At 60.2% G+C, this 22,935-nt stretch overlaps 1 protein-coding gene across 7 annotated transcripts in view; it reads right to left on the bottom strand.

Annotated features, from left to right (window-relative positions):
* Nucleotides 1-22,935, bottom strand: part of ITPR3 (inositol 1,4,5-trisphosphate receptor type 3) — a 66,446-nt gene that overhangs the window by 16,863 nt on the left and 26,648 nt on the right. For all 7 annotated transcript variants that reach the window (XM_070584429.1, XM_070584427.1, XM_070584428.1 and 4 more), the window contains 28 exons: nt 21,038-21,124; nt 20,269-20,427; nt 19,979-20,077; nt 19,536-19,619; nt 17,064-17,210; nt 16,700-16,795; nt 16,121-16,171; nt 15,783-15,925; nt 14,673-14,772; nt 14,435-14,595; nt 13,686-13,827; nt 12,350-12,511; nt 11,643-11,815; nt 10,995-11,114; nt 10,444-10,626; nt 9,211-9,462; nt 8,981-9,125; nt 8,378-8,519; nt 7,457-7,656; nt 6,155-6,284; nt 5,619-5,676; nt 4,368-4,533; nt 3,264-3,428; nt 3,111-3,185; nt 2,573-2,698; nt 1,620-1,742; nt 1,346-1,546; nt 109-360 (listed from right to left, as the gene is read on the bottom strand). In XM_070584429.1, the coding sequence (XP_070440530.1) occupies nt 109-360; nt 1,346-1,546; nt 1,620-1,742; nt 2,573-2,698; nt 3,111-3,185; nt 3,264-3,428; nt 4,368-4,533; nt 5,619-5,676; nt 6,155-6,284; nt 7,457-7,656; nt 8,378-8,519; nt 8,981-9,125; nt 9,211-9,462; nt 10,444-10,626; nt 10,995-11,114; nt 11,643-11,815; nt 12,350-12,511; nt 13,686-13,827; nt 14,435-14,595; nt 14,673-14,772; nt 15,783-15,925; nt 16,121-16,171; nt 16,700-16,795; nt 17,064-17,210; nt 19,536-19,619; nt 19,979-20,077; nt 20,269-20,427; nt 21,038-21,124 (3,942 nt within the window). The remainder of the gene's footprint in view (nt 1-108; nt 361-1,345; nt 1,547-1,619; nt 1,743-2,572; nt 2,699-3,110; nt 3,186-3,263; nt 3,429-4,367; nt 4,534-5,618; nt 5,677-6,154; nt 6,285-7,456; nt 7,657-8,377; nt 8,520-8,980; nt 9,126-9,210; nt 9,463-10,443; nt 10,627-10,994; nt 11,115-11,642; nt 11,816-12,349; nt 12,512-13,685; nt 13,828-14,434; nt 14,596-14,672; nt 14,773-15,782; nt 15,926-16,120; nt 16,172-16,699; nt 16,796-17,063; nt 17,211-19,535; nt 19,620-19,978; nt 20,078-20,268; nt 20,428-21,037; nt 21,125-22,935) is intronic.

Here is a 22,935-nt window from a genome sequence, read left to right as displayed (position 1 = left end):
CTGCCCCGGCTCCTCTGCCCATGTCGCCACCGCCCTCCCCACGCCTCCCGATGCCTGTCCATCCCACCACCAGTCCCCAGTGTCTGTGCACCGACACCCAGGCCACACCTCGGTGATGCAGTCCTCGTGTGTCACCACGGACACCACGTCCTCCAGGGGCAGCAGGGAGGTGCACTTGATCTCCGTGTAGACGTTCTTGCCCTCGGCGCAGGCAGCCAGCAGGTCCACCAGGGAGATGTGGTACATGAGGGGGCTGTGGTCCTCCACGCCCTCCCGCGCAGCCTTCATCATGTCCAGCAGGTGGGCCAGCGAGGCCTTGTCATTGTAGAACACGACCACGTCGTCACCGGCATTGGTCAGCTGCGGGGCAGGAGGGGGGCACATGTCAGAGCCCCTCAGCCCAGCAGGCCCTGGGCCCACCCCTCTCCTGCGCTTACCAGGGAAGATCACCCGACGCTCAGGAAAACCCACCCTGCCTGAGTTTTGGGGTTCCCTGGACCTCCGGACCCTAGGCTGATGTCTCAGGCCCTCTGCCATCAGAGACCTTGAACCCAAAAAGTACCCCCTCCTCCCCAAAGGAAAGAAGTCCCTCTTGGGCTTGTCTCAGAGGCGCCTCCTCCAGGAAGCCCTTTCTAATCCCACGCCCACCTGGCTCACCCGTCCCTCCCCTGTGCTCCCGCATGTAATTTAAACCCTCCCAAAGCACACACTGCCTCTCTCTGGTGTCAGTGATTATGTTATTCACAGTAATATATAATAACAGCAATTAGGAATTCACATGGCTCAGCACTTCCCGCTCACAGGGGCTCACTTACAGGGCCCTAACCTCTCTTTGGGGTTCGCTCCTTTCTCCCCCGACCCCCACCCTGTAGGATGCTCGAGGGCAGAGACCATGTCTGTTCCAGATTTAGACTCAGCCCTTCATCCTTCATGCCTTCACTTAACAGGTGTTTACTGAGTACCTACTATGTGCCAGACACTGGGGTCCTAGCAGTGGGCCCCGACCCTGCCCCCCAAGCTTACACACGACTGAGCTCCCCAGGCATACACGGTCCCTGGCCCACAGTAGGTGCTTCATGATTTTTAAATAAATGGTAAATGCAGGAATGAGTGTCTGAGTTCTTTCAGGCCTGTTATCCAGGTTCTACTAGGTGCCTAAGTTCTACTGGGCCCTGCTTGAGTGCTGTTACTCCCGCAGCCTGAGTTCTACTAGACCCGCCTCTGTGACCTCAGACCTCCCTCTGAGCCCCGTCCACAGTCCAGCACCTCAGTGTTCCTTTGTGACCCACTGTCTGACTGCTCTAACCCACCGCCCGAGTTCCCGTGCCCCCGGGCCCCGCCTCACCTCAGTCATGATCATGTCCTGGCACTTCTTGACGTACTTGCCCTCGGCCTTGATGACGGTGTGCAGGAAGTCCAGGTACTGCACGTGGCGCCCGTGGGTGGCCAGCAGGTGCACGAAGTGCTGCAGCACGGGCTCGCTGATCTCAGAGCACAGCTGGTAGTTGTTCAGGAAGATGTGCTGCATGGTCTCTGCCTCCAAGAGCTGTGGGGGGGCATCCGTCAGAGAGGGCGTCCAGGCCCCGCCCCGCCCCGGCGCCCCAGCCCCGCGCCCTCACCCCCGGCGTGAGGAAGAGGTGCAAGTGCTTGTGCAGCAGGGCCTGGTTGCCCGGGTTCCCGGCGCAGAACTTCTGCAGGAACTGGTGCGTGTAGCGCAGGATCTCCATCATCTTGGCATCGCCCTGGGCACAGAGAGGGGACAGGGTGCTGGGCCCCACCACAGCAGGGAGGTGAGGCCAGGTCTAGGGCCTGAGTCTAGACAGGGGTCGGGGTGGGTCAGGGCCTGGGACTGGGACCAGAAGGAGGCCAGGTTCAAAGTGAAAGCCGGGCCTCTAGGTCAGGATATGGAAACGTGTGAGGGCTGAGGGTCAGAGGTTGAGATGAGGCTGGAGTCGGGGAGCAAGGCTAGGGTGAGGGTCGGGTGAACGTTGGGGTGATGTCAGGGTCAGCAGTCAGGGTGAGGCTTGGGACATAAGAAGATCAAGGTCAGTCAATGTGAGGGGTGGAGGGTCAAAGGTTGAGATGAGGTAAGTTTGGAGTCAGAGGCCAGGATGGGCCTGGGAACAGGTCAGGGTGAGGCTAGGCGAGGAATCAAAGTCAGGGGTCAGAATGAGGCCAGAGTTGCTATCATGGGTCAAGGAAACGCTAGGGTCAGATTAGGGTCAACATGGGTCAAAAGAAAGGAGGCTGAGGGTGAAAGGTTAAGATGAAGCTGAGATTATCAGAATTAGGCCAGAGAGGGAGACAGAAGCTGGGGTCAGGGTCAAGATTCAGGGTGAGGCTGGGATCAAATGAAGGTCCAAGTGGATGAGGGTGAGGGGCAGAGGGTCAAAGGTTGAGATGATACTAAGATTGGATTCAGGGGTCAAGGTGTGTCTAAAGACAGATCAGGGGAAAAGGTCAGGGTGAGACTGGGTTAGATCAGCATCGGGGGTTAGTGTGCGGCTTGGGTTGGGTCAGGGTTCAAGGTGAAGCTGCACTAGGGAGTCAGAGGTCAGAAGTCAGGGGTCACCTTGTCGTAGGGGATCTGCAGCAGGTCCAGCATGACCTTGTGGGCGTCCATGTTCTTGAGCAGCCGCTGCTGCTTCTTCCTCATCTGCTCCCCGACGCCGCACATCTTGTTCAGCCGCTCCAGGATCTGGGGGCAGGGAGGCTGAGCCCAGGGCCCTCCCCCCTCCTCAGCTTCCCCCCGCCTGGCCCACCCCTCAGGCTGCTCCAAGGCCCAGCACACGCCAGGGCCAGGAAGCAGGAAGGAGGCCATGGCCAGTGAATCGTATCACTGCAACGAGGCAGGGAAGCAGTAAAAACCCAATTCCACCCATAAAAGTAAGTAGAACAAGATGACTTTGAAATGGAATTTCATTAAATTCCTTCAGCTTTAAAATCATTCCATCTGGACCTTAGCAGTGTTGTTTTTAACGTGCAGGAAAAGCCAGAAGATGTCTATTTTGAGGACCAGTGGCCGGCAGAGCGGGGAGTCAGCAGAGGCCGGGCCCCAGGGCCCCTAGGACAGGCGGGCTGCAGAGCCATCCCCAGGACCCGCCACTCACGCCCTTGACGATCTGGTAGTTCTCACTGCTCTTCTCCCCGGGTGGGGGCAGGAAGCCTTCCTCGTCCGTGGGCCGCTGGGGGCACAGGGGTTGGGGTCAGCCGGGCCCCGCCTTCGTAGGGGCCCCGGCCCAGCTCCCTGCAAGCCCGCTCACCTCCTTCTTGTCCTTGGCGGCGCCCACCTCTGCCTCCTCGCCCTTGCTGCTGCCCTTTTTGTCCACCCACAGCTCTGACTTCTCCACCATGGTCCGCAGCCGGTCCAGCTCTGACCTGATCACCTTGTAGTTCTCCACGTCCTGGGCGGAGATCAGCAGCTGCACCTGAAGGCCGAGGACAGGGCTGCCTGGTAAGAGCGGCACCGCCGGGGCCACTGCCTCGTAGACTCCCGCCGCCCTCCCTGCTCCAGGCCTCTTCTCCTGGCATCTCCACGCCACCACCATTTCTCCTCACTGGGCCAAATCCTACTCAATGTTTATGGCCCTGCCTAAGCCCACCGCCTCCAGGAAGCCTTCCCTCATGGTCACAGGCCTCCTTGTGCTCTCTGTCATGAGCAGCCTCGTCGCCTAGCTTCAGTTGCTCAGACTCGTGTCACATGCTGCTATGGGCTGTCACTTGCTCACTTGGACCCTGAACAGGACAGGGCAAAGCGCAGTGACACCCCTGAATGCTGGCTGAAGAGGGACCTGAACCCTGACTCCCCCCTTACCCGCTGTGGGTCAGTGGGTAAGGGAGGAAAGCTCCCTGGGCCTCGATTTCCCTCTCTGTAAAAGAGGAAGGAGAGTAGTGACCACGTTGTCAGGGCTGCTGCGAGAATTGCAACGCTCAGTGCCTGGGACACAGCAAGCCCTCGCGAAGTGCACAGGGAGCTGTCGAGCCCAGGTGACATCACGATACAAAAGCAGCCGCCTTAGTGGGGGCTGAGGGCGTGCCAGGCGTGACCTAAAGCAGTCAGCAAAGGTGCACGTGACAGAGTCTGCAAACCATCAGTGCCGTCCACGTCGTACGAAATGACAGGCCTTCAGCCAGGCCGAGAGGAGATGAGGGCGGCCAGGACTTGGCCCTCACACCTTTAAGGAGCTCAGCAAAGCCAAGAACCCCGAATGTGCATCTAAGCTCCCCCCTGCGCTGTGAGCTCTCCATCACTGTTTACCCCCAGTGCCCAGCGCAGGCCAATGCGTGGCCGGGGCAGCCCCAGGAAGCCCCCTCAGGCCTTCTTTCCCGGACCCCCCGAGGGCCGGGCGCTCAGGAGGGGGCGGCACCTGCTTGAAGGTGTGCATGGCCTCCTGGCGTTGGCTGAAGTGCTTGAAGAGCAGCTGCAGGGCACCCGAGACGAGCGGCGCGTAGTTGTGCATGGTGAGGTGGATGAGCACGCGCAGGAACATGCGGCCGCCCTCGTCGTCCACCTCCAGCATGCTGCTGGTCTTCCTGCAGCACCAGGCGGGCACGGTTGGCGCGCTCCCCGCTGTCCAAGGGGACAAGCGCACTCCCTGCCACCTGCTAGCACTTGCAGCGCCCAGGGTACTATTTGCTAAAAGTATCAACCATTTCTCACCAGTCTGTAAACACCCACTGCCCTGAGCTCCCCACGGGATCCCCACGTCCCCTGAGGTCCCGCAGGACTCCCCCGGATTAAGCAACTGAAGCAAAGACTATTAATATGGGATCCGCAGCCCCCCAAAGGGGTTTCCTGGATAGAAGTTGGGGCCGTGAGCAGAGATGGGGAAAAGACTGCATCTTTATTTTACCAACCTCTAACCAAAAGCTACCATTTCCTTCAATGAGAAAAAAGGAGCAGTTACCTGTGACTTTGTCACCACTAAAAATCACTGATGTTTTCACATCACCTCAGAGCAGTGACAGAAATCTCGAAACATCGTTTACACTCATCACTGCTCGGAAGTAAAGGCACTAATGACACGTCGGGCACAGCTCATTGTTTAATGAGTTAATAAAGAGACACACACACAACTGCCACTTCAAATTTGGTTTCTTCAGTGTTGTGGTAAGTGTATCTCAATGTCATTGGTTTTCTTTCTAATTTTATTTGCTTTATGAATTTAAAAACGCCATTCTGAGAAGGGGTCCAAAGGCTTCACTGGACGCCAAGGGCATCCAGAAACAGTAAAGGGCCCCTACCTCCTGGGAGACCCCCAACTCCAGCCCTCTGTAGAGCAGGCTGCATACCCCCCACCCCCTCTCTGCTCTGGGACGGGGGGTGTCCTTCCCAGGCCCCAGCCAAGTCCTGATGCACCAACAGAGGCCCAACTGCCCCGAGTGAAGGCAGGGGAATGACCGGAATGACAGTGGGGTGGGGCAGGTAAGGGAGGGTCAGAGCACAAAGCCGGGGACCCCTGCCCCAGAGCCTGGGAAGGGGCTACAGGGGGAGTGAGAGAGGGAGAGGCCAGCCCCGGGCTTGGGAAACAGACCACCCCAAGAGGGGGTTGCCAGCCTGTGCCAGCCTCACCACCCAACCCCCCCCCCCAAAATCCCCCACACGACCCTGGCCTCACCCCACTCCAAACATGGCCTCTGCCTGTTCCCCGATGCGATCCAGGTTCATGTTGGCAGCTGTGGGGAGCAAGAGGGGACAGATGGAGGGGGCAGGTCCATGTGCTGGAAAGATGGGGAGCACAGGGGTGCGGGAACAGGGACATGCCCAAACCACCCCTTCCCCACTGGTTGGGTGGCAGCCCCTCTGCCCACTGCTTCCTGGAGTGGAGAGGGAACCAACCAGGGCAAGGCCCAGAGCAGCCCCACTGCCCTGCAGGCCAGTGTTGGGGCAGAGTTCTGGGCTGGGGGTCAGGAGGCCTGGGCCCTGGTCTGGCTCAGCCTCTGACTGGCTGTGACCTTGGGCAAGTCCCTACTCCTCTATGGGCCCCAGTTTCCCCATTTAGGAAATGGAGCGAACGATCCCTGCCCTTCCGCCTCACTGTGGCAATTAAATGAGACAATGGAGAGGAAAGGCCTTTGCAGGGCCAGGGCTGGGGAGCAGGCTCCACCCCACTGCTGGGTATCCCTGGGCCTGAGGGCAGGGGTGGGGGCTCACTGGTGGAGTCGAAGGCGGGGGCTGTGCCATCGGCCCCGCTGTCCTGCATGGGAAAAACCTCCACAAACTCCTTCTTGAAGACGGACAGCAGGTAGGAGATGCGGTAATCCAGGCGCACGTTGAGGATGAACTGGAGAAGTGGGCAGAGGATGGGGTGAGGACCAGCCCAGGGTCGGGAGGCCTATCCTGCTCCAGGAGGGGAGAGGGGTACCCTGAACGAGCTCTAGCACTCGGGGGTTTCAGAACACATGTTCAGCGATGCCCCCGGACATCCCAACCATAAAAATCAAGACCGCTCTCCCCAGGGAGGTTCCAGGGTGCCCTCTCCCCAGCTCCCACCCCAGTGATAGGGGATAGCACCTCCTCTCAGAATGAGGCAGAGACTCCCCTCCCGGCCCACTCAGTCCCTCTTTCCCAGGCTGGACGCTGACAGGAAAGGGAATGAAGCTCCCTACATCCAAAGGCCAACCCTTATCTTCCTTTCCTGTTCTCCCCATTGTACCCTGGGGCTCCTGGTGGGGGGGGGGGCAGGGAACCCAAGACTGTGAGGGAGCAGGAGAGGCCCCTGTGGGGTCTGGGGTGAGGACACTGCATCTGCAGACACTCCCACTGGCCTCTGTCCTCATGGGGCGCAGAGCCTCTGGACACAGCCAGGACTCAGATCTGGAAGGCCCCAGAATGAGTCAGAAGCCCCCTCCTCTGACTCTCCTGAACAGGCCCTGCCCAGCCTGGGTCCCCAAGGAGGTCACTGCATTACCCCTCCCGTCCTCTGGCGGCAGCGAGGCAAAAGCAAGGGTCCCCATCCCTCCTCAGGATGCTACCAGCCCCTTCCCCAAGTGTTCTGGGGAGTCTCAGACGAGATCAGAATAGGGATGACTGGGTCTGCCCTGCCGGGAAACGGGCTCTGCTTCAAAATCTCTGTGTGACCGCGGCCATGTCCCCTCCCTGCTTTTACTTTCCTCATTCGTACAATGGGAGGTCAGAGCTGGACTTTAGTGCATGCCACATCACCGGGAGGGGTTGTCACAGCACAGACTGCGCGCCCGGCCTCCAGTGTCTCTGATCTGTAGGACTTGGGTGGGGCCCGAGAACGTGCATTTCTAAGTTCCCAGGTGAGGCTGATGCTGCTGGTCCAAGGACCACACTTAGAGAACCATGGGGCTAGACAGCCGATCACCGTGGAGCCTTCCAGGACTAGATACTGTGATCTGAGGGGGGTTCACCCGGCCCAACCTCCCCGTCCCTGCCTCCACTCTCCTTTCCTATTCCTGACACCTCCCACCACGGTGCTGGCCTAGCCACCTGCAGGATTTCCAGGATCTTCAGCTTGGTCTCCATCACCACGATGTCTTCATTCTCCTCAAACTTGCTTCTGTCCAGGGGCTCAGCGGCACCGGCCCCAGCAGACAGGGTGGGGGCACCAAAGACAGACTGCTTGCGGCTCAGCACCATGGTGGACATCATGTGGCCCACGCCCTGGATGGACCGCCGCACGTTCTTGCCTGCAGAGTGGAGAACAGGAGTGGGTCACAGAGGGTACACAGCAGGGGCCCCCAGTCTGACTCTGTCTCCGCCAGCTTCAGGGCAAAGCCATGCTAAGGAAGGGACAAGGCTAACCCAGGAAGGCTTCCTGGGGGAGGTGAGCTTTAAGCCAAATCTGGGGGAAAAACAGAGAACCAGGGCAAAGGCAAACTGTGTGGGGAGATCAGTGAGGATTCTCAGGTGGAAAATCATGGGAGCTGCTACAGAGCATGGGGACTGAGGGGACAGTGTGGGGAGCACCAAAATCCAGGTGTCAGTCTCTATGCACTTTTTGTTTAGATGACCTTATGCGACCTGGAGCTGTCCCCGAGGGCAAGAACTGTGGCTCACCCCTCAGACTGCCCTCTTCCTCCTCACACTCCCCAGTAGCTGGGCTGTGTCCCCCATCTGACTGGGAGCTCCCCAGGCAGGGCCTGTGTCTCCCCTCCTCCCCCACCATGTCCCTCAAGATCAAGCTGTGTTGGAAGGTAGCTCGCCCAGACCCGGGGTCTCCACAGCACCTGGGCAGGGGGCCCGGCTCTGCCAGCCGAGGTTGGAGGGGATCGAGCACAAACACGCCCCTTTGCAGCAGAGCCAGGAGGCAGGCTGCACAGGGGGGTTGACCAGAGAGGGCTTCCAGGGCTGGGAGGGGACTGAGGCGCCCCCTGGGGCGGGTAGCGGAGGGGCCAGGCCGGGCCTCACCGCCGGGGTCCTCGTAGGCCTGCAGCATGGCCGGGGGGCCCTGCACGCAGTCGATGATGCCGAGCAGCGTGCGCGTGAGCCGCAGCAGCTCGCTGAAGCTGTAGAAGCCGAAGTAGATGAGATTGTGCGCCAGGCTGACCACCTGCGGAGGGGCGGGGCCGAGGTGAGCGTGGGCGGGGCCAAAGCGTGATGGGCGGGGCCAAGACGGGAACCTGGGCTAAGCCGGGGAGAGGCGTGACCTCTGGGAGGGTGGCCTGCGTGGACATGGAACCACGGGTCTCAGACAAGGCCGGCCCCACCCAGGAGGTTACTGAGAAAGACAGGCTTGCAAAGGAGGCCACCATGAGGGGGACAGGGCAGAAATGCAGGAAGGTGGGGGTGGGGGGGTCCCGCCAGGAGCCTGTGACAGCCCCAGGCTGATGGGATGAGTGGACTAGGGCAGGCAGCGCTCCCCCAGCACCAGAGTCCCAGCGGTCTATGCAGTCCCCCTGCACTGGCTGAGGGCACTGAGGGAAGGGAGGTGGTGGACCCCACAGCCCACCCCTGCAGGCGACAGAGGCCCAGGGAGCGGACAAGCCAGATCCCGGCTGAGCCCCAGCCCACCTCGAAGGTGAGCTTGTTCTTCTCCTCGTTGGCGAAGGGCACGGCCTCGCTGACCACGTTGTTGAGGTAGTCCTCCACAAACTCCATGGTGCTGGCGAACTTGTTCTTCTTGTCGTCTCGGGAGGCGTTGAGGTTGGAATCGTAGCTGGGGGTGGAGGTGGTGAGGGTTAGGGTCCCTGAGACCATCCCACCCCAGCCTTGCCTGGCCCCCCTGCCCCCACCCATCTCACTCCTTGATGGTGATGGCTGTGGGGATCTCAGTCCAGAGACGGGCAAACTTGACGGGCGTGACCAGCTCCTGGGGGTCGCGGTCCACATGCACATGCAGCATCAGGTGGCAGAAGGAGGCACGCAGGTCAAAGGGCAGCATCTCGTCGGCCATGCACAGGAAGATCAGGTCAACGCCCAGCTGCTGGGAGATCTCGTCGATGGCCAGGTACTGCCGGTCCAGGCACATGCGGGCAAAGAGCTTCAGCTGGTACCTGTGGACAGGGAGAAGGTGAGGACACGGCAGGTGGGGGCTGGCAAGGGCTGCTAGCTCTTGGGCCTGGGCTTTTGAGGACTCGAGAAAGTGGCAAAGGGACTCAGGTTAAACCATGCACCAGCCACTATGACAGAAAGGACCCAGTTCCGAGGAAGAGAGGAATTAGGAGTATTTGTAAATCTCCCCCTCCTGGCTACAGAGGAAAACGCTTTCCGGCTCAGCCAGCACAGGTCTTCTTGGGAAGAGGGACAGCACAGAGAAAGGCCGGGAGAGGCGGGGAGAAGAGGGCAGTGAAGGAACCAGCCCCAGGCAGGAACGGTGCGGGCAAGGCCGGGAGAGAGAGGGGAAGTGAGCTGCTGGTGGAAGGGGCGAGACCACGATGGAGGAGTGACAGAAAGGAGGACGGGAGGAAGCTTTGTGGGGCCTGGGTGATGTCGTGCCCTCTGCTTCCTCCTCAGAGCCCCGCATTACCGACCACGGGCTCCAGAGCCAGGAGGCCTGGGTTTGAACCGTGGCTCACCAGTTACGGCTGGGTAACCTCAGGCAAGTTCCTGAACCTCTCGGTGCTTGTCTCCCCCACTTTACAATCAGGGTAATGACAGTCCCTACCTCCCGGGGTTGTTGTGGGGCTTAAATGAGTGATCAGGTGAAGTGCTTTGAACAGGGCCTGGCATATAGGAGCATCTGATAACTGTTAGCTAGTATTCTTGCTTTTAAAATATATGTCTGGAGCCAGGTTTGGGTTTCCTTCAGGCCTGGGCACTGTGCTGAACCCGGCCTCAGGGCCACCCTGTGCTCCTTGGGCTCCACTGGCGGCCTTCCCTTGGTCTCCCTGGTGGAGGCCACGTGGCAGGCGAGTGGAGGCAGGAGCCCCATCTGAAGCTGTTGGAGCTCGGCCATGGCAGGACTGGCCGAGGCCTCTGAGAAGGCCAAGGGCACGGGAAGCTCTGAGGAGGGGACGGAGCGGGGGCTGGGGCACCTGTAGTAGCTGAGCACGTTCTCATCGTGGGCATTGCCAGCCCGCGCCTCCTGGGCCAGCTGCCTCACGCTCTTCTCATGGTGCTCGTTGTTCCTGTCGGTCCAAGTGAGCCACACCTCCTCCTCTGAGTACTCGATGCTCAGGTACTCGTGCGACTGGGCCATCTCCTTCACCGGCCGGAGCCTGCAGACCAACGCCACCCATCACAGGGAGTGGGGGGCCGGGGCAGGACTCCTCCCATTCCCAGAGCCCTCCCTGAGCTGGGCTGAGTGCCAGCTCAGGCTCCCATGCTGCCTCCCAGCTTGGGACCCCAAACAGACCATGAGCCTCTCAGGGCAGGGGCCGTGGCTCACTCTCTCTCCTCTGTGCTCCCCTCTCCCCCACACAGTGCCACACAGAGCTGGGCACATGGCAGGCACTGGGCACATATCTGCAGAGAGCGTGGTGCCAGTTCTACCCCGAACTCAGACGGGGCCCAAGCTCTAAGGAGGCCGGCAAGCCGGCCAGGGTGGAGCCCTGGCTGTGGGTGGGAGACGGGGCAGCCGGCTCACTCGGTCTGGATGAGGATGTCGCTGTTCTTGGGGTCCAGCACACACTTGCAGATGAGCTCCTGAGTGACGGGGATGGCGATGTGGTTGGACACACACAGGTCGGAGAGGTAGTCCAGGAATCTGGGATGGTGACAGCAGTGGGGGAGGGGGCTCAGAGGCTGGCCCGGTGGGGATGAAGCCCACCCTCCTCCTTCCCCGGCGGGCTCCCTGGACCAGTTACTGCCCCTACTCCCTCTCCAAAGCTTGGAGACAGGTGTGACGGACTCCCAGCTGCCCAGGGAGGGACAACCCATGGACACCTGGGGCAGGGAGGAGGTAGACAGGGACGCAGGGGGTCAGGCACAAGGACAAGAGTGATATTCAAAATACTTAACAACTGGTTCAATACAGGCACTGACTTTGTCACCAGAGAAGGGTCTGGAGCCTCCTGCCGGGCCAGGAGTCAACCCTCCTGTTGCTACATTGGGCCCAATGTGGGAGGGGGCCCTGGGAGGGGCTGGGGAGGCCAGGGCCTCAGAGAGGCGGCAGTTCACCAACAGAGGCAGAAGTATTTCCGAATTTTAACAACCAACACCGGCTGACTTTCTCCCCTGCGCAGGGGTGGGAAGGAGGAGGGAGGGGCGCGGGAGGGGAGGCGGGTGGGCCCACCTGGGCTCTCGGTTCTTGCGCACGAGGCTGACGAAGGTCTCCACCTCGGTCTTAGTGATGTGCTTCTCCAGGAGCTTGCGGTTGTTATGCAGCAGGGCGGTGATGGTGTCCTCGGCCAGGATGTCGTAGCCGATCTGGGACTGCATCATCCCAAACTGCTTGGCGATGTGCTCCTGGGGGCACACGGGCTGGGGGTCACGGGGGCCCAGCTCCGCTCTGGACACTGCCCCCAGGCCCCAAGACGGGGCCCTGACACTGGCAGGGGCCCCCGACCCAGCACTGGGTGGAAGAACGGGTTTATACGATACGGTGGTTCAGCTTGCGGTCTGTCTCCCTACCAGAGCAAAACCTCCACAAGGCGGGGACCTTGTCTGTGTGGCAGGACCGGCTACATAATTTGTGGGGCCCAGTGCAAAATGAAATAGTGGGAGCCTTGGTCAATAGTTAAGATTTCAAGATGGCAAAAGCAGAGCATTAAACCCAGTGCGCGGCCCTTCTGAGCAGGGAGCCAGGTGGTACGCCCTGAAGCTGGCCTACTGTGTGCCTCCCTACTAGCCCCAGGGCCTAACACCGTGCCTGCACACAGTAAATATTCCCTGAGTAAATGAAAGCATGAGCAAGCGAGCGAGGGAGGCAGGCAGCGAGCAGGTGGGCGGCCCGGGCAGAGGGCGCAGGCAGTCACAGGGAACAGGCGGCAGCGCACCTACCTGGTTCTTGCGGTAGTCCTCCTGGGAATGGCGCAGCACGCGGTAGCAGAGGCGGAACATGTGCTGGTAGGGGGCATTCTTCTGGTCCGACAGCTCTTCCAGACGCACCAGGGGGCCCTCACCCCCCTTGTCGCGGAATGGGGCCTTGAGAATGCCAAAGATCTGGGGGAAAAGGGAGGATGAGGAGGGGTCCCCCACACCTTCCCACACCCCTAATTATCCCAGGAACCCTAAGCCCCAACTGGCCCTGTCCCAAAGCCACCCCGACATTAACCCCCGGCTGATTCTAAGCTGGACTGCTACCCCAGCCCACCCCATCGGCCCCAGGTCCAGCCCTCATGCCCTACTCCTGGCCGGGATCCCGAGGCCGGCCTCAGCCCTCACTCCCCGACATGAACTCTAATCCCAGCTCAGATCCTGGGCCCGGCTCAGCCTCTGGGGGAAGAGCAGAGGGTCACCAATGCTCAGGGGGCTGAGGCTAAGGGAAAAGGCAGGCCAGGCCGGCGTGGCCAGAGCTTAAGAGACGAGACCCAGGCCAGTCGCATCACAAAAAATGTAATTACAAAACTCAGAAAGGCGGGGGGTGGGATGGGGGTGAAAAACTGTTCTAGAACAGGCCAAAGAGAATCGAATGGAAGGAGAAAACCTAAAAACAAGCTTCAAAAAGACATGTTGAGAAACGTCATACGGATTGGGTGTAACTGCTCATTTTCTGAGGTGTGATGAAGGTGCCGAGGTCATATGGGGCAGCGCCCTTATTCTCGGGAGGTGCACACTGAGCACTTGAGGGCGAGGCGCACCCTGTGTGAGATGCGCGGATGGAAGGATGCGTGTGTAGATGTGGGTCCATGAAGCCAAACTGGCCACATGGTAACAACTGAACTCAGGCGTGGGACGCACAGTGTTCACAGCACTATTCTTTCAAGACTTTCCAAGTATTCGAACATTTTCATAATAAAAACTTAGGAAAAAAAAAGTTTCAAAGAGCACACTTCTGGACGCCACATCCTAAGTTCAAATCCCAGCCCTGCTGCTTCCTGGCTGTGTGCTCTCGGTCCGGCTGCGCCAACCTCTGTGTACCTCAGTTTCCTCACGGGGTGAGGGGATCGGATGAGTTAATACATGGAGGGCACTGAGAGCACAGCCTGGCACACAGTAAGTGCTCAATAAATATTGGTTTTTTGAAAGGGAGCGATGAGAAAGGGCAGGGAGACTGCAGCTCAACCCGAGACGGGCGGGCGAACTCGTGAAAAAGGCATGCTGTTCCCCCTCCCACAGGCCTGCCGCTGCAGGTCCAGATGCCGCCGGCCGCACCCCCACACCCGTGCACACGCACCTGTTTGAGGATGTTCTGTTCCCTCATCAGCTTCTGCCGCTCCCGGTTGGGCTTGGTGACCGTGATGTCCAGCACGTTCTGCCCATTATTGGGGACGTCGCTGACGAAGAACACCAGGTCCTCCAGCAGCTGGATGACAAACCTTCACAAAGGGACACGGGGATGATGAGTGTGAGGCACCGACCCTGGAAACCCCCCCAGGACTCCCCCATCACGTGCCCCCGCCGTGGGACACCAGCCCTTCCCCAAACATGGCTCTCAGGCCCTGCTGTCCAAAGCACAGAGCCCATCATCCACCTGCAGCTTCTCTCCCAGCTTCACCCCGATCTGCTCTCAAAACACACCCCTTCCCCCACCCACCCTGCATTCCGAAGTGCCCCCAAGACAAAGAATCTCAGGGTACTCCAATCTGGAAAGGAATAGGGCACAAGGAGGGGGGGCGATTTTTGGTGTGAAGGGCTCTGTGTTTCCATCCTGACTCTGCCACTTACTGGCTGTGTGACCCTGGACAAGTCTCTTAACTTCTCTGAGCCTGAGTCCCATCATCAGTAACACAGGGGTAATGATGGCTCCGTCACACCGTTCATTCTGGGAGTATGTGAGCAGTGAGGCAGGGGCCAGTCCCCACCTGTCTCTCCCGCCCCAGCCAGCCTGCCCGGCTCGGCTTTGTGGCTCCTTTGTTCATGAACTACAGACCCCTGGAGGACAAGGCCTCTCGGGACACCTCAGTAACCCTGCCCCCGGCCCACCTGCGGTCGTTCTGGCTGATGAAGCCCTCGTTAAGTTTCTCCACGGCGCTGGCCAGCATGGAGCTGGCATCGTTGGCAAAGTCCAGGTCTCGGATCTCGGACACGGGCACCGACACAATGGCAAAGGCCTCCTTGTCCTCCTTGGTGGGGCAGGTGCCCAGCTGCAAGGACAGAGGTCAGCAGGCCACCCAGGAACAAGCCTGGCCCCAGCCCTGGCCCCCGCCCCGGCGGCCCGCACCATGAGCCGGATGGGCCGCTCCTCCTCCACGTCAATGGGCACGTTGGTGCTCTGGATCCACGTGTTGGTGCAGAGGTGCCGCAGCCGGACGTACGAGTTCCTGCAGGTAGGGTGGGGGCAGGGCTGCAGACGGCGCCCCGGAGCGCATCCCTGCTGTCCACCCACCGTACCCCCAACAGCTTCACCTTCCACCTGACTCCTCACCAGCAGCCACGGGGCAGGGGCACTGTCCGCTCCAGGTGAGGAGCCTGAGCCAGAGAAACTCACCAGCCGTGTGCTAACAGCTACCCTTCCAGGGCCCACAGGCCTTCCCCACTCCCCAGACCCAGAGCGCTTCCTAAGCCAAGGCTTGCTCATAAACGTGGGACCAAAATTCATTTGGACAAATGAGGCTATTTACACTATTTATCCCATTTAGTGTCAACGTGCATCCATTTCACAGCAGAAATACTCATGTCTGTGATTATGAAATAGAATTACCTTTCCGAAATGAAAAAGACTATGAATCTCCAAATGCATCAGGCCCAAGAATTTCAGGTAAGGGGTCACGGACCTACAGTGACTCAATTAATTCTCCCATCAGCCCTGTTGATGGGCAGACTTGCTATTCCCATGTTACAGGTGGGGGGAAGTCAGGGCAAAGTAAGCTGCCCGAGGTCACACCCTAGTAAATGCTAAAGCCTGAGTGACACTCAGAAGTTTCTTGATGTTTCGTCCTAGAATCTCAGGGCTGGGGGGCTTTAAAAGTCAGGGCCCAGCTCCCCTGCCCAGTGTACCCTGGACAAACTGTCATGCAGCCTGTGCCGGGACACCCAGACCGGCTGGGACGAGCGGCTGCTAAAGAACACTGGCAAGAAGGCCTCTGACAGAGCAACCAGCACAAGGCAGCACCCCGCGCACAGAACCCAGGGCCTGGCCCATGGCGGGCGTCCCATGGTGGTCAGCTCCCTCCAGGTCTCAGAGCTGGAGCCCCAGAGGGACGGGTCGTGCAGATCCCGAGGCCAAAGGACCTCAGGAGGACAGAGGAGTTGGGGATGCGGGGAGTCCAAGGACAGGATGGCCCAGCCTGGGCACCCCCAGCCAGCCCCAAGGCACGCAGCGCACACCCACCGGGGCACGAAGGAGTCAGTTTTCTGCAGCGTGGTTGGGTCCAGTTCAAAGAGGGAGGCGATGTCGTTGCCGTGGGGCACAGCCACCAGGCGGTACTTGATCTTCTCCCCAGCGTTCCGGCGACCTGTGCGGCTCTGGGCACCCTGGGGTGAGGACCCCAATTCAGGCAGGAGCCCCTCCCTCCCCTCAGAGGCCCTGAAACCACCGGGGATCCCACCTGAGAGGCCGTCTCCCTCCAGCCCACCTCCCAGGGTTTCGGGGGCCCCCTGCCCCGCCCACACCCAGAGTCGCTCACAGTCACCCCTCTCCCGGCCCCAGAGCCCTGCTTCGGGCCTCACCGTTCCTGCTGCCTTGGGATCAGACACGTCACCCTTGTAGCTGGGGTTCTCCTGGACAGAAATACAAGATGGGGGAGCTACTGGACACCAAGCTGTGCCCACATGAGCCCCACCACAAAACAAGGTCCACACGTGGCCCAGGGTCAGGTCAGGCAGCCCCCACCCTCCCAAGGTGCCCACCCCAGCCCCAAAACCCCATGAGAGCCCCCAGCCCTACCCTTCATGGCCCCCTCCCTAGGCCCACAGATGAACACACACACACACACACAAATACCCCAATACACACAAGCCTGTGCAGCATGGACAGACATGGAGGTCAAATGTAAGTCCCACAAGGGCTGGGAATTTTGCTCACTGCTGCACCCCCAGTGCCTAGAATTGCTCCTGGCACAGGGTGGGGGCGCAGTAACATTGATTAGGCTCATTGACAGTCATGTACTTATTGGATACTATTTGTTAAATAAATGCATGAGACACACACGTGTCTATGTGTGCAGACGTGCACCAGGCCCACATGCTCGTGCACATGCACACGCACGCGCAGCCTGAGCTCCCAGGATGCCCGTGCCTCCCGCTCACCTCGGCAGCCAGGTAGTTGCCGGTGGCCAGATGCTTGAAGCGGTACAGGCCGTTCCAGTGGCCAGCTCCTCCACGGCAGGGGTCGTGGTGCACCACCTGGGGGGTGCAGGGGTGAGGCAGGAAGAAGAGACTGACCAGGAGGGGGAGCTCCGACCCTGGGGAGACCTGGAGGGAGGGCACTAGGAGGCCTGGAGAGCTCTGGGTGGGTAGCGCCTGAACCCTCCCTGGCCCCTTGACTGTGGAGGGGCTCAGAGGAGAGACAGGGTTGACCTCCCACCCTGCGGGATGACGGGGAAGAGGGAGGGGTGGAGCCCAGGGCCAGAGAGAAGGGCCGAGTCCTCGGCAGCGGAAGCAGGGCTCTAACCTCCACCTCCCAGAGGGCGTTGGAGCTGGTGGCCGAGGTGGCGGACTGGCGCAGCGTGGTACGCAGGAACACCTGCAGCTTGCCCTTGTACTCGTCACATGTCAGGAACTTCTCCTGCTCTGCGTGGAACAGCCGCACCACGTCTCCCTGCAGGCAGCGGGTGGGTGCTCAGGATGGACAAGGACCAACCTCACCCGCCTGAGACGCAGGCACAGCCGGCTGGGCCCCTCTTGCTTCTTCCAGAGCCGGCAAGCAGAGGGTGAGATGCGCACTGAGCCCCACCTGAGGGAGGCCAGGACCGGGCACACCACCCACAGCCCTCAGCCCAGACCCAAGGCCACAACCTCGGGACGGACAGCTGGCATGGGACGTGCTCTTACCCAGAGCTTTCTCTGGCCTTCTCCTGTTTGAACCTGCCCTTGATCACCTCCCTCCCTGATCTGTACCTCTAGAAACCCCACCTGACCTCTAAAGGCCAATCGAAGTCACCCCTCCAGGCAGGCAGGAGAGCTCGCTCCTCCTGGGGTCTCCCCAGGCCCATGGCTGCACCTCTCCTAGGCCCTTGCTGTCTGAGTACCAGGAGACCACACCCATTTCTTTGGCTCCCTACCGGCCTGGAGCAGCTGGAGTGCCGGGACTGTGGCCTGTTGATCTCCATAGCTTTGGACACAGATCAACTTTCAATGCTGGCTCTGCTCTTACAAGCTGTGTGACCGTGGGCCAGTCCCTTAACATCTCTGAGCCTCAGTTTCCTCCCCTGTAAAATACTAGCACCTCCTGGCAGAAATTGTGAGGATCATAATTTGTATAATGAAGTTAACACTGGACACGTCTCACATGCCAGCCACAGTGCGAGCACCTTACATGAATTTTCTCCTTAACCCTCGCACTAACCCTCTGGGGACAGACACCATTATCCCCATTTGACAGGTGGAGAAACTCAGGCACAGAGAAGGTAAGTGTCCTGCCAAGGGTCATGCACCTAGTGACAAACGGGACAAGAATCCAGGCGCAGCTCCAGTGCCCACATCCTCATCTCTCCACCTCCCTTCCTCCTGCAGTGGGCCTGCCACCCAGCAGGCCCTCAGTGTAGGCTGCACTTCCAGCATCATCACTAATAACATCTTCTGTCTTCCCTACACTTGCTGGACACAAAGGACTCAGTCGACATCTGTGCACTAAGGCATGAGAGAGTGACCAAGGGAACGAATGAATGTACACAGGCTGGGCCGGTGACGATGGCAGAACCTACTGACTTTTGTAGCCAGGCAGTGCTGGGTGAGAGCGAAAAAGGGGCTGTGTACACTCAAATCTCATTCCTGAGGTGCCTGGAGTCTAACCGCAGAGCCACGACAGAGTCACCGAAACCACTCCGGACGGCACCACGGGGTTTGGCCAGTGATGCTTCATTTTCTGAGTGCTGCACAGAGTTGGGAATGTAATGTGTAATCGGGGGAGGCTTCTGGGGGGAGGTGGCACATGGGCTGGGCCTTGATGCATGTGTGGATGATATGCAGCCTTAAGGGAGAGAGGGAAAGGCATGTGCACACAGCATGAGCGGATGGGAAACAGACTGGGAGGTGGCAGGGAGGCGGGGGGCGAAGGGCTGAGGCAGCCCGAGGGGGCAGGAAAGTCTGAGAGAGTAGCCCGGCTGGGAGAGGAGGGTAAATGGAGCCACCGCAGGTGTCTGAGCAGGGGAGGGCGCAGCGCACAGGGTGCTCCTGAGGTGGCTGCTCAGGGGCCTGTCACCTGTCCCTCTAACAGGTATCATGGTCAAGTGAACCTGCCGAGTCCCCCAGCTGAGGACCCCCACCTTCTTCGCTACCCCAAGTCTGCCCCTCCACGTGCCGCCTGCTCCCCAACAGGCTGGTTCCATCCACTGCAGCCCCGCTTGAGTGACCTCTGACCTCTCCTCTCTTCTCCCGCGTCTCGGGGTTTCTCTAATGCTCTCTCCAGCCCTCCTGCCACCCTCTGCTCTGGTCCCTCCCAAAGTCTTTACTGCGGTATTTCCCAGCAGTCCTGTCCTCGGCAGGCTCGTCCCCTCCCCACCTGCCAATCCTTTATGTCCTAGTGCCCATGCCAGCAGGTCTGGACCAGGCCACAGGCCCTGACCTAGCAACCTCACACCCTTGTCTACAAGGGCACAGGGCAAAGGGTAGGGGCCTGGCCGGGATCCACGGAGCAGGCATCTGGGAGGGGATGGGGTGTTCAAGGGATCTGGGCCCACCTCAAGGTGGGGGGATGGAGACCCCAGCCAGTTGGGGCCTGTGGGTGGGGCCCTGTACTTGTGGAGGGAGGCTTGAGTGGGGTGCAGAGCCAGAGACAGGGGCGCATGGAGGGGAGGGTCAGACAGGAAGCAGAGCTGGGTACGTGGTAGGTGGGAGAAGGCAGGAAGGGGGACCTGTGGGGGCGGGGCTGGGCAGCCAGCAGGCAGAGGGCAGTGGGGTGCTGGGGGGAGCTCCCAGTTCTTACCCCTTTCAACACTTCCTCCAGGTGGTCTCGGAACTGCATAAACAGGTTGATCTTCCAGCTGGTGTTGCAGTTCACAGAGTTGACCTGGGGAAGGGCAGAGACCCATGATGCCAGCAGCCCCCGGCCGCTGGGGAGAGGGGCAGTGCTGAAGGCCCGGAGAGGGGGTGAGGGGAGGGCAAGCCCAGCCACGTTAGAGCACAAGGAGGGGTGACTTCTCCCAGCCAGGGCCCCCAACCCCAGCCCAGCTGCCCTCGGGCTGCCAACCTGTCGGGTAGAGAAAGGGGGCAGATGGTGGGAGACAAGTGGGGGAGCAGTGAAGCCCAGCTCGTCCAGAGGGCCACATGGGACGGAGGAAGAGACCCTGGTGGGGAGGGGGGTGTCTCTACTCTCAGGGGTGTGTGGACGCCCCTCCTCTGCACGGCTGGCCCCACCACCCCACTCACCTCCTTGCAGCCGGCGTTGTCACTGAGCTCATAATTGCTGGCATGCAGAGGCTGCCCTGCGTTGACGGGATTCAGGATCACCTTGTCCCCCACAACCACCTATGGGGACAGGCAGAGCAGGGTGAGGAGAGGAGGGCCAGGCCTCCAGGCCCTCTCTCTGGTCTCAGTCTGCCCCTCTAAGAAATGGGCAAGACCTCATGCAGTCCCCACATCAAAGATCCCACAGCAGCCCCTCTGGAGCTGTGGCCTGCACCTTCCACCAGGGCCCTCCAGCCCGGCCCTGTCCTCACATTGTCCCCATTGCTTCGCAGCTTCCAGAAGGGCTGGATGAAGAGCCAGGAGCCCTCGTTGCCCGTGGCATCCAGCGTCACCCGCATGGCGTTCTTCTCCAGCAGGGCCGGCAGCCGCTTGTTCACTGTCAGGTACTTGTTGCTCTTCATGTGCAGGAGCTGGGGGTCGGGCGGGGCACAGGTCAGGTCACCCGGCCCCAGGAGGCCAGCCCACCAGGGAGGTGGACACTGGGGGGCCCACTGGACCCCTGGTCACAGCTGGACTCACATACAGTGTCAGACACACAGACACAAACACGCAGACAGACACACGCAGTCACACACACAATCATACACAAACACCCACACCCAGTTGGGCACCCCAGTGACACAAAAAAAAGAAGCCTGCACTGTTCTAAATACCTACGTGTATTAGCTCATGCACTCTTACAATAACCGAGACGGAAGTATTATCACCGGCCTGATCTTACAGACAGGGAAACAGAGGCACAGGGAAGTCAAATAACTTGTCCACGTCACAGAGCCAAGATGTGAACCCAGATCAAGTGGCTCCAGAATCTGTGTTGGTGACCACCGTGCTGGCAGTACACCCCTGGGCACCCCTGGGCTCAGGCTACACAGCAAGTGGCACACACAGAAGCAGATATGCAGTCACAGAGATGGTGCTGGAGCCACCCCCCGGGGACACACACCCCAGAGGGCATGTCAGCGAGCACCCCTCACCCCCAACACCAGCCTGGCCTCTGCAGGGGGAGGAGGCGGGCCTCACCTGGATCACACTGCCATACTTGACCACGTCCCCGTGCACCTTCTTGTTCTCCGTGTCGTTCTGCTTCTGCTCCATCTGGGCCGCGTGCTACGCGGACACACACAGGGGTGAGGGCAGGTTAGAGGCCTCCTCCTGGAGGGGGGCAGCCCCACCCCTGAACATGCACGTGTGGGTACACACACACACACACACGGCTCCTGGCACTGCACCCACAGTGATCCTCAGAGGCCATCTAGCCTGTCCCTTCCCACTATTGATGAGGGACTGAGGATCCGAGGGTGGAGAGGCAGCCCGACGTTGTACAGCATGCAGCCCAGGGAACCAAACCCCTAGCCCCTGCCCCCACCTCCCTCTGGAGGGGGCATGCCCGCAGGCCCCCGGGCCCCTATGCCCCCTGACACCCCAGGCACCTAAAGCTATGCCTCACTACCCCCACCTCATCAGACCCCTGATGCCCCCAACACGGGAGCCCTGCCCCAGCCCAAACGCTGGCAGGTGTGCTTGCTGCCATTTCCTCCTCCTCCTCTACCCCCACTCCTCTGTGACCCTCCCTCCCAAAACTGTGTGTGCTCCCAGCCCACTGCCTCCTGGGAGCCCTCCCTGACGGGCCAGGTCCAACTCTGATGGATCGAATTCTGGTGGCCCCAGAAATTTGATTTGCATCCTATTAAGGGCACCTTTTAAGGTACTTCTGTCCCATTAGACTGGAAGCTGCCTGAGGACAGGCTCCATCTCCTCCATCAGATTAGGGGTCCCTGCAGGCAGGGGCTCTGTCTCCTCCATCAGACTGGCACTCCCTGGGACCACTGGCCCCTCTGCCCCTTCCTTCTCCTCAGTCTCAGGACCCAGGACTGAGGCCCGGGTGAGGGTGGCCGCTGGGGAGTGTTGCCACGTACCATGTGGATTTCCACGGACCTATCGTGTCTGGCTGTGTGACCTCGTGTGGTTCTGAGGATGTGTCTGTGCACATGTGAACGCCCTACCCCCAGGCCCAATGCCCAGTTCAGCCTCGGCCTTCGCCGGCAACAGGAAGGAAGCCTGTGACGGCCCCCAGCCCAGGAAGAAAGATGGGATTATTTATAACAGAGCTCTGGCAGCCCACCCAAGCCCCTCTTTCCAGCCCGGTTCACAGCCATGGGGTGGCCCACCCTTCCCCAATTTTACATCCTCCTCAGGGCCGGGAGCCAGGGGAAGGGGACACAGGGCAGCAAGGCCTGCATGACGGGGCACGGGGCACCGGGCCCGAGGGAGGGTCTCAGAAGCAGGCTGCAAAGCCGCTGACCACAGCCGAATCTTCCCACTCTCTTTTCCATGGTGACTGGGCTTGGGGCCCTGAGCTCTTTCCAGAGAGGACTGCCCAGGATGTGAACCATGGCCCCTGAGGCCTGTGAGCACCCACTGGGCCCTAGCACCACGTGTCCAAGGAACCCAAAGTGAGTCAGAGATCCGGGGGCCATCTAGGCCCTACTGCAAACTCACAGGATGACCAGGGACAGCCCAGTGCCCTCTGAGGGCCCCAGACTCCAGCTCTGTAAAATGAGGGGAGAAGTTAAGACTAATTCTCAAATCGGGTTCCCTGGAGCCACTGTCTCCGGGAGCCACTGGTAACTCCATGTACAGTTGTACAAGTTGTTCACTGCACCATGGTGTTCAGCTGAAGGGCTGTGTGGGAGCTGAAATCCAGTCCACATTCCACTCACTGAGCATGTGCCCTGGTACAGGGCTATGCCAGCCTGCAGGAAGGGGCAACTTCTTCTAACTGGCACAAAAGGGTCATGCAGACGAGTGGGTCACTGGGAGGGTACTATTCTCCCCCACCTCACCTCATTCACAGCAACACACACCAATCTCTAGCGTACTAGGGTCTTAAAAACCACTGGGCTCAGGGGGCTGGCCCC

The sequence above is a fragment of the Equus przewalskii genome, chromosome 19 (assembly GCF_037783145.1).
Source record: "Equus przewalskii isolate Varuska chromosome 19, EquPr2, whole genome shotgun sequence".
Taxonomy (NCBI): Eukaryota; Metazoa; Chordata; class Mammalia; order Perissodactyla; family Equidae; genus Equus; species Equus przewalskii.
This window is presented reverse-complemented; position numbering and strand designations above follow the sequence as displayed.